This window comes from Ruditapes philippinarum, unplaced genomic scaffold (genome assembly GCF_026571515.1).
Source record: "Ruditapes philippinarum isolate M1 unplaced genomic scaffold, ASM2657151v2 ctg6811_1_1_1_1, whole genome shotgun sequence".
In the NCBI taxonomy this organism is placed as follows: domain Eukaryota; kingdom Metazoa; phylum Mollusca; class Bivalvia; order Venerida; family Veneridae; genus Ruditapes; species Ruditapes philippinarum.
This window is the reverse complement of record NW_026851790.1, coordinates 94,362-105,726: the sequence shown is the minus strand read 5'-3', so window position 1 is coordinate 105,726 and position 11,365 is coordinate 94,362. Positions and strand designations below refer to the sequence as shown.

At 28.3% G+C, this 11,365-nt stretch overlaps 1 protein-coding gene across 1 annotated transcript; it reads left to right on the top strand.

The window, feature by feature from the left end:
• The first annotated feature begins 2,781 nt into the window (after positions 1 to 2,781).
• On the top strand, positions 2,782 to 6,655 carry LOC132739677 (muscarinic acetylcholine receptor M1-like). The gene is made up of 2 exons (XM_060727440.1): positions 2,782 to 2,847; positions 4,577 to 6,655. Exon 2 carries the CDS (start codon positions 5,172 to 5,174, stop codon positions 6,588 to 6,590), a length of 1,419 nt encoding a protein of 472 aa, XP_060583423.1. The 5' UTR covers positions 2,782 to 2,847; positions 4,577 to 5,171; the 3' UTR covers positions 6,591 to 6,655.
• The last annotated feature ends 4,710 nt before the right edge of the window (positions 6,656 to 11,365 follow it).

Here is an 11,365-nt window from a genome sequence, read left to right as displayed (position 1 = left end):
ACTCAAACTGACGTAATGGCAAAATGCAAAATTATTATCACTTACTCTTACATCGTATAAAAGTAGGAAGCAGACCATCATCCTAAACTAATTTACTTTACGTTTGTTGACTGTGATGTAATTATGATGTTTAATTATTCATAAATGTTTTATTTATTCATATTACTAAATATTCATTATATAAAGGTGCAAATGACGTATTCAATAAAGCTGTTCCTCAAACAATTTGTAACTTGTTTTGGTATTGAAAGGAACTAAGTGCTATGATTCACTAAAAAGGTGCAGGGTAAAATATCCTTTTTCAAAAACTGAATATATCTAAATCATAAACCAGCTTCATTAAACCTACACTTTCCGCCTAGTGTACAAGTGAATTAAAAATAGGAAGGCAGAACTTATCACGAGATTTGAAGCAAGTTGAGTATAAGGCAGATATAATTATTACATGGTATCTTGAGATTATAATGCCGTAAAAATGCTAAATACACGTTTGTTGCCTTCATTTTATCTTCTAAAAAATCATCTATTTATATCTTTGTTATGATCTCCATCTATTTAAGTTCCTGGAAAGATTCATCTATCTCGCACCTGTTGTTAAAGATTCTATGTGATAATTTTCCCTTTTTTAGTTTCAGTTAAGCTTATTTTTTCATTTACTTCTTCCGTATCAAGTCAATAATAACCATTTTTTTAATAAAATTATGATTATAATACATTGTAACTGTTTTTAAAGAGGACAAATTCTTGATTTTTATTATGAATAACACCTGCACACCAGGAACACTGCAGGTTGTGAACCTTCTTTACAACTATATAGAAAACATACATCGTTTAATTACAGATAAATTTTCTTAAAAAATGCTATCCAATGTTGTTCTTTTTTGTTCTTGTTGTTGGTTTTTTGTTTGTTTGTTTTTCTCTCTCTCTCTTTTTTAAGCAATAATCACATTTGTAATTTTAAAATATATTGTTTAAAATGCCTTTAATTTGAATTTTACATTATGAATTATAAAATATGAAAAACAAGATCAACAAGGAAAGGCGGCGTTCAATGAACGCCTTCATATTAATTTTCAATAAACCTGTCTGTTGAAATCCGATTTCCTATAAACAACATACCTTGATCATAGGCTTAACTTATGCTATATAAAATCTGATAATCACGGCAGGCGAACTGTTAGATCGCTTAGAGTGTGTGATAGCGTTCCTATCTGATGATATGCTTAAAGACGTTTTCGGTAGTTTTCTGTGCGCATCGTTATGCGCATCCAAGAAAGATAATCACGGATAATTACTCTTCAAATGAAGGTAAAGTTGAATAGTATTCGGATAAGTGTTTAAATTTCGGCTATAAGCAAATAATGAGTAAATAATACAGAATAGATATTTCTCAATGTTCAAAAAGGAGATTGGTTCAAAAGAATAAGAATGTCGTCTAGACAACATCACATAAAGTATTTCTCCAAGCATTAGTACGACAGCATTGATGATAATTCTGCGCGCGTTACCCCACCCACTTGTGGTATAGTGACAAAAGTGCGTCGCGACTTGATTACTGGCAGACAACTGGGCAAAGAAGTTAAAAATGATATATTTAAAAAGTGTTGAATAAAAAAACAAAATTAATATCCAAGAAATGTTCAGAATTTCATTATTTTCTTTGTAAATTTCTGTATACTTGCTTACTGTTCGGGTATGTTAGTCGAGTGAAAAAAGTAATATGGCCCTAGATATGTTTTAAAAAAAATATTCAGTATCATTTACTTAATATAACATCAAAGAAAAAGAAATTCTTATTACAACATGTTTTATATTTGACAATACATTTAGTATAACACTGATATTTCTTAAGAAAGCGTGGTAATTTTGACAGTTGGCATATGCGGTAACCATGGAAACATGCCCGTTTACAAAAAACTAACACTTCAACATATATATTTTATTTCTATTTTTGAATCCACAATCAAATGTTACTTGATATATCAATAATGTAGAAAATTCTATAAAAGAAATTTCTTGATAGCTTTAATTTTTTACAGAAAATTTTCATGTTTATTTTTCTCATTTTTTGTTTAGTTAAAAAGCATGAAAACTCATTTTTTAAAGAAATATGTCCAAATTATCGTTTGTATTCATACAGAACCCTAAGATAAAGCAAGCTTTGTATAAAATTATGTTTATTGTGAGTGTAATAAGCTATTTTATACATTATTATAATACAGTTTGGATATTTTGACAATTTTGAGATATACGGTTACCATGGAAACTGCCATTTTTCAAAAAAATCCAACACGCCAACATATATTTTTCTTTTTCTTTTTGAATTTGTCATTAAATTTTACACAATATACAAAAAAATTAGAAAATTCTATGAAACACTTTTTTCAATATCTCTAATTATTCTGAGAATTCATGTTCATTTTTCTCATTTTTTGTTCGGTTGAGGAACAATGGAAAACTCATTTTTTTAAAGAAATATGTTCAGATTATCATTTGTTTCATACAGAATCATTAGATAAGGTTATCTTTGCATAAAACAATGCTCGATGTGTGTTTTAAGCTATCTTATACATTTTCTATTCGTTATAACACAGTTAGGCTATTTTGACAGTTTTTAGATATACGGTTACCATGGAAACTGCCATTTTACAAGAAATCCAACACGTCAACATATATTTTTCTTTTTATTTTTAAATTCGTCATTAAATTTTACTCATCATACAAAAAATTTAGAAAATTCTATGAAAGGATTATTTTTTCATAAAACTGTAGAAAATGTCTTTAAATCATTGTAGGGATATTTTGTTATTGGTGTTATACTGGAGTTTTTAACAAAAGACCATTAAGGTATTATATTTTTAATATTTACGATCATGCCTTAAGCTAATTCTAGTAAAGATTAGTATATATTGCTATATCATAACTTTTTATCATCTTTTGAATTACATCACATTTTCCTTTATTTTGTAATTATTATATTATGTTTTATATTTTTTCATTAGCAATATACAAATTAGTCTTACGGAAGGATTACGGAGTTTTTGTATTTGTGTTTTAATAACATTAAGAAGCTGCAGTTTTTCCTATTATTGTATAGAATTAGAGTAACAGGTTGCAAAATAACAAAATGTTATAGATAAAAAGCATGAATTAAAAAATATTAAATATGTAATTTGCGTGAACTCGAGGAAGAGTTTCATTTTGTTAATGTGTATCTAAGAAAAAAAAAGATTATAAAACGTTTGGCAATATATTATTAAAACTGCTATACCATGTTTAAATTTTCTTTTGTAAATGTCAGGTGAATTTCTCAAAAACACAAAATGTAGCTGATTTAAATAAATTTTACATTTTGTCGCGCTTTAGAAAAAAAATAACGAATAGCTAGTTTTAGTCAGATCATTCAGAGTTAAAGTTTGTATTTTATATCTTTGTACTGCAAGTATATTTTCATTAATATACTACATAGTCACATTTACATACTACGTGTTAAACGACGATTTCAGAATAACACTTTATATTTCGGTAAATGTTCGAATATGTGATGCCTTTATTTAAACCATATCTTTCAAGCCCTCGTTTCATATATTAGTTTTGTATCTTTATAGTGATTTAACTGTTTTAACCGAAACAAAAATAGTTCGTGCTGTTTTGTTTCTTTTATCATATCTATATTTGTGGACTTTTGACATAATTATCATAAATGACATATAAACATGTGATGGGGAACAATAGAATACATTCATACTATAGAATCATGATATAGTACCCTCTGATAAAATAAGACAGACCATAGAGACGTTTCTTTTTCTTAACATGACACTGTATCTTTTATTCAACATTCATCAATTTGAGAACCCATTGTAGTTTGTGGCAGTATAATAATTTGAAAGTATATCAGTTTAGAAATAAAACAAGGAATATAAGTCAATAAACACAGACAGTAGCTAGAAGCTAGGTAATCAGCTCCATACATATTAATTTCCAGCAAATACATGGGAAATACATATGCTTACTCCGTGTAATAAATCATTCTTAATGAATATTACATATCATAACATTTATGTTTGGTTCTGCTATCAATCATATTTTGAATTGAACATGTGTTTATGTTTTCCTGCTTCATTCACTTGTTCTTCAAAGCAGATTGTATCTGGGAATCAACCATAAGCTTACTTAATAGCGTTTGGTTAATTATATCTTAAGTCCATGAATAGGCTTAATCAAACAGAGACTGTAACGTAAATGGACCCCATAATGGACCGGCAATTATTTAAGATTTCTATTTTATCTATTAAATGGACCTTAGGTTTGTTACTTCCAATCTTGTATGTAGAGCGTATTTATTTGTTGTATTTTCTTGTAGTTAAAACAAGTTTTTACTGAAACATTATCGAGTTATACCTGTAAGATAACTACCAACCGGTAATTGAAATAACATTAAAACTAATAATTAACTTAAAGCATATTTTACTCCGATAGTATGAATGAATGTACTCCTGCTTGATCTTTCCGTTTCATCATGATAGGTCACGTCAGCTGAACACCTTTTCAAAATATCTTCATCTCTTTTCAGATCAGAGACTAGCTCGGAGGGAAAAACTTACTAAACAAGTGCCTTCAGAGGTAAACAAGAGTGTTAATGAGATTCTTTGGACAACTAATTGAAGAAAAAAATAACGTTTAACTTAATTAGCAGATGCCTTAGAAGTGATGAACATTCAATTATCCTACAAAATAGTGAAGTGTTGCTAACATGATATTTATAAGCATATGCTTAATTAAGAAAACATACTGAATTTATGATGAATTAACCTGAGATGAAATATCAAAGAGACAACATTTAACGACAGATATTAAATGAACTTATTAATAAAATAAAAGGATTATCAAAAGGCTTTAATATTTAAAGAACAAAAATAAAAGTCTCTCTTAGGAATGGAAAATAATTACTTACAATCGTTAGAATGCAAAATGTTTTATAACAAACTCCAGTTAATGGTTGTTTATAATCAAGAATAGATATTGCACTCAAACAGGAAAACAACATAATCATCAGGGGAGGCAATGTCTTTCTAATTGTACTAAAAAGTCATATAGGCTGAGTAATCTTGGGAATAGTTTTCAGCATTGCAGAACAAATGGTGTATTTTAGATAAAAATAGTGGATCATGGAATCTAGCTTTACGTACCGAGACTTGATGACAGAGAATCGTGACCTAATTCAACTGAATTTGACAAACATCACTGAAAATGTAGACGAAAACAATATTCTATATGAATACAACTTGAAAGAATTTAAAGCAAAGTTACCGGCAATAATTTACACATCTATTTTAATGCTTATTGGCACACCAGGGAACGTCATTGTGTTGTATGTTTATTTCTTTAAATGGAGGAAGAGTACATCAAGGATGTTTATATTGTTTTTAACCGCACTGGATTTAATCAATTGTATGACAACTTTACCAATGGAAATATACATAATGATATATTCAGTAATTCTTGATAAACCTTGGCTTTGTAAGGTGACGCGATTTTCTACGTATATACTTAATAGCTCGTCAGCGGCTATTCTTGTAGCAATTGCTATTGACAGATTTCGACGGATCTGTCGTCCGCATGGACCTCAATTTAGTACTCAGAGGTCAAAATACATGTGCATAGGCTGTATATTAATTGCCTTGACAATAACTTGGCCGTCTTTACTATTTTATGGAACAAGAATTATTCCTCTAGGAAATGTTAATGGCAAATCATGTTTGTTAGAAAATAGATATGACCGATCAATATACCCAACCATTTTTTTCATATTACAGATGGCAAGTACAGTTGCCATATTCACCACATTATCAGTTTTGTATTATTTTGTTGGTATACAAGTATGTAAACATCGAAAGATGCGATTGATACGAAAAGCTGAAACTGCTGCTGCTAAGAGCATGATTGAAAAAGAAAATTCTTCGCATAGTAAAGATGAAACTCTGCTGCAAGAATCTGATTCAACCGAATTAAAGAGATTACAGATAAGACGGAAGTCTTTAAAAGAAACTAAATCTGACGGTATAGAATTGAAACAATTGGAGGTTCCCCAGCTTAATTTGAGTCATTCATTTAATGAAATTTCTGCTGCTGACACCGTTTCTACTTGTGACGGAAAATGTGAGACTATTGTATCTGTTCCCATCGAGCAACGGAACGGTGGCTCGAGCAAAAAGAGACCACGGACTAGTAAAAAGAAATTTAAAAATAAGAAAGGGACGTTAAAAGATTCGTTAACGAAAATGAACGGACATTGTATGCATATGAAGATACGTATCGGACGGTCAACATTAATGTTGTTTCTTATTACCTGTGCATACATAATTAGTTTTCTACCGTTTTATATTATTGCCATTATCCGCCAGACTTACTCGGATTTCTTGAGCCAATTAGAAGGCACTAGTTATATGACATATAACGTGTTTTTGAGGTCCTACCTTTTATCTAGTGCTATAAATCCTATAATTTATTCGTTTTGTAATGCTCAATTTAGAACATTCTGTCTTGATATGTGCCGAAGAAAACAGGATAGAAGAGTTACATTGTAAAGTTAAAAATTTTGTAGTATGTAGTATGTAAATGTAAGTTTCGTCTTAATAAAATGCTCAGATATATAAAGTAGTATTTAGTTTGTAGCTTGGTCTCATTATTTTTTAAATAAAATTAATTTCAATTTGCAAAATTTTCATTTAAATATCATGGACAATTCGCGTTTTACAAATTGCTTGTTTAATTTCAAAAGTATTTAATAAAATATTTAGAATATTTGATGCAAATTGTTCATTAACATAACAATAATCAAAATAAATTCCTACACAATATTTCATAGTTAACAGAATAGGAGCTGGTTAAATAACTTATTATCAGTCACCATAGATATTCCTGGAGGGGGGGGGGTAATCAGTACAAAAATCAAACGTTTGACCTCATTAAAGTAAAAAAAAAAAAAATTTTTAAAAAAAAAAAATCCCAAAAAATTTTTTTCTTTTTTAAAACAAAAACCCTTAAAATTTTAAAAAAAATTTTTTAAAATTTTCCATTCCCAAAAAATTTTAAAAAAAAACCTTTTCATACCCTTTTTTTTTATCCCGTTTTTAAAATTTTTTATTTTTTTATTTTAAACCCCCGATTTAAAAAAAAAGGGCCCTTTCCCAAAAATTTTTTTTAAAAAAAAAAAAAATTTTAACCTTTTCTTTTGATTTTTAAAACCTTTTTTTTTTGTTATCCCTTTTTTTAATTTAAAAAAAAAAATTTTAAATTCATTGGTTTTTAAAACCCTTTTAAAAATTTTAAAAAAAAGGATTAATTTTATGACGGAAAATCTATAAAAAAAACCAAAGGGGAGGGGGGGGAAAATTAACCCCGGGGCCTTTAAAAGGGGAAAAAAGGGGGGAAAAAACTTCCGTTTTTTAAAAAATTTTTCCTAACCTTTTTAAAAAAAAATTTTTTAAAATTTAAAAAATTTTTAAAAAATAAAAATTTTTTTTTTTTAATTTAAATTTTGAACTTTTAAAAATTTTAGAAATAAAAAATTAAAAGGTAATTTAAAAAAATTTTTTTTTAGAAAAAATTTTTTAAAAAACCCTTTTTAAAATTTTTTTAAAAAAAAAAGAAAAATTTTTAAAAAAAGGGGGATTAAACCAAAATTGAAAAATTTTTTAGGAACCAAAAAATTTTTTAAAATTTTTAAAAAAAAACAAAATTTCTAAATTAAAAAGAAAATCGCCACATCACATTTGTATTTTTGCATCACCTTAATCTGACTGTTGAATGTATTTAACAACTGAAATTCGAGCATGATACATAATGCGCTTTGCACATTCTCATACGCTCGTACGATAACAATAATGGCGTAAGTAACATTTTGACCAACACTTGACAGTTATGTAAGGTTCATTGAACGCCGCCTTTCCTTGTTGATCTTGTTTATCATATTTTTTGATAAACGGGCAATTATGCAAAAAATATAGATCATGAACGCTTCTATGTAGAACTAGATTATGAAAGATTTATCCCTCAGCAACATTTTCAATTTGCTATGGTTGACATTTAAGGTTTCCATTCTGACGATTATGATAATTTCTCTCAGCATACAAAAAGAGGCGCATTCCAGTAACCGTGTGTTTATGTTAATTACACTATAACTTCCCATTGTAGTAACTCATGCATTTTAATAAGAAGACACGACTTTTATGAATATAAATAATTCATTGCATCATTAATGTTAAATAGAGTATGGTATCCTTTTACTCAATATACTGTTAAATTTGTTACTATTATGAAAACACATACACTTCGATGAATTGGTCTACATTCTTGAAGGTTAAAATACTTTGTTGTTTTAGGCCTTTTTTAATGTCGATAATGTTAAATGTGTAACTATTGTGAAAACACATTCACTTGGATGAAATGGTCTAAATTCTTGAAAATCAAAAAAAAGACTTTTTGGGTTTAGTTCATCATGTCTTAAAATTGTAATAATACACGTAATATATGAACAGAAATTTAATCTTAAATGGGAAACGACATGGTATTGTAAAACTAATTGTTTGAGATTCTTCAAACTTACTCTTTTGAACTCATTAATATTTTCTTTTTCAGTCGTAGATTATAAAATATATCAAATTCTACCCTTTATTTCCTAAGATAGTAAGGAAATATTAAATACGATTATTTATAAGGTAATAAGAACTTCTATTTCACCCTGTCGCATATTACTCTTAAAACATTATAATGCAAAATAGATACGGTGAGAAAAAAATCAGAAGAGAATTTTACCAGTTTACTAATATGTTCTTGTTTTCTGGAAACATGGTGTATTGTATCAATGGGTGTTTTGTCATCAAGTGGTGTCAATGCTTTTGATTTTTTTCAAAACTGTTATTCTCTAATATTGGTCATACTAGTATTTCTTTTTCTCGTTATAAATCCTTATGTAAAAATCTGTCTGATGTTATCTATCTGTTCTGTTGTTTTCATTTTTGCAGCAATTACATTCTAAACTTTTGTCTGTTATAAAGTACATGTAAACAAAATAAATATAAAGTTCGTTTTATTAGCGAGACAGAAATAAAATAAACATAATTCTTTTTCTTACATCTAACAATACATACATACGTTCGTACGTAAGGCAACGAGTATGCAACGTCATGTTAAAGTGAGTCTCCGCATTGGCACGTTTGTAATCCGCAGACTTTTGTGACATACCATGAGTCGGCATAGACCAGGATAAAATGACATGTCTGAAATAAACAACAATTGTTCAATTTACGTTACCAATGGGATTTGATATTCGACAACATACATTAAAACATACAGAAGTTTATCATGTCATGTAGTAATATGCAATCGATTAACCACTGGAATCATCAACTTCTGGTGTCTCGTGAGATTAAATCTTGCAATAAACTGAGAAAACGTGTTTTATTTCCTTTATTGTGTAAAATCAAATCCAAAGGGCTGTTAAAGAAATTAGAAAATAAGGATTCGAAATAATGACAATGAAGTATATAAATATTCTTTCTTTCTTATTTAAAGTAATAAAACGTGTCAATGATAACAATGTATAATAATTGTAAAGAATCGACTTTAAGAATTGCCAATAATTAGTAGAAAGGTAAATAGTTTCATGGTATACTCCTGTTCTTTTTACTTAAAAAATATTAAAAAACAACAACAACTCATTTATAATTCTGTTGATAACAAAGTAATGATTAAGACATTTACACGGCAACCATTACATTTTCTGTCGTAACAGGCTTAAATCAACCCGTTACAGGCTTAAATCAACCCGTAACAGGCTTAAATCAACCCGTAACAGGCTTAAATCAATCTGAGTGTGCAATTTCCGTCTCCCTATTCCAATTATTATTATTAACTTGTTAAGAAGGAGGTGATGTCACAGGAAACGAAACGTGTATTTTTCGTGATTAAACAGAAGTTTGATTTTCTGAAAACTACTAAACTTATGTATTTGAGTGGTAAAATCTGCAATCTACAGCGTCATTAACTTTACCGTCTAAATATATTAATGCTGTACCTTTCTTTTACCTTTGTTTTTCAAGAACAAGATCAAGTCTTGAGTTATATAAGTAGTTTCAGATAAACATGAAGATAGAAGAGACAGCTCCTACATTATACTTGACATATTCTAGTTATTAGAAAATTACATAATCAATGTTTATTATTTTTTAATAAAGCCATGAATCAAAATAATTGACTCTTAAATAACAATCACGTTGGCAAAATTTCTTGCGCATAAGTACCTGAATCTTTAATTACAGTAATAAAGTGAATAATAACATTTAGGGAAAAATCATATTTTCTGTCATAACAATGATATTAAATAAAGCTTATTAATGTATTTATATAATTAACTATAATTACAAAACAAACATTATGACTTATACTAAATTAATAAAGATTAATTGCTGACGACATTCTATAATTATGTTACAATTTAAATATTTGTCATCATTTAGGTTCAGGTGAATTCTACTTGTAATGAACTGATTCTCGTGGAAGTGGGCGTTGAAAGTTACTTGCCTATAGTTATTCCATCCATTGATTCAAACAATTGTAGGAAAATTCTCACCGCTTGTTTAAATTTTTCCTTCCTTGTCTTTGTGAAATAACATACATACATGTATTCCAATTACGGGACTAATATTTTAAGGTTAATTTCCATCTCATCTTATGTTTGACAATATTCTTTAATGAATTACAGAATATTTCTATGAACATGTGTATCTCTAATAAAATGGTATGTATTTCACTTCAGTGTTTTAATATTTTCTTGTTCGTCGGGGTCATTGATTTCAACACGTAAGTGTTGAAGGTTAAATACTGCTTAAGCTCATACCTCAACCATTTAACGCAACCTTTCAGCCACAAGGTGGTGTATACAAGTAAAATCATAAAACGAAAATGTGACTTTTATCAAAAGTTTTAGTAAGTGAGCGCTGAAGTGTGATGGTTTCTTATTGATAATTGTTTGAACTATTGCATGAACAAATATAAGAATATATGATTTAATTTACTAAATTCGTCATAGGCAAACAGATGTCTGAACTTTAATTAACACTCCTGTCTAGGTGTCATTTGGTAATGTGTATGTCATTATACCTTTATCATTAATGATTCTCATCATAAGCTTTATTTTTTAATTAAATCAACCCGTTTTGATTAAAAAAAACGATTTGTTTTTATCACAACTTTTTTGTGTTTGACTAGGTATTTGATATTAATATGTCCATAATTCTGTATAATCCTTTTGCAAATGAAACCATGGTGTGTCATAAACTAGATGTTGAAGTAAGCAACT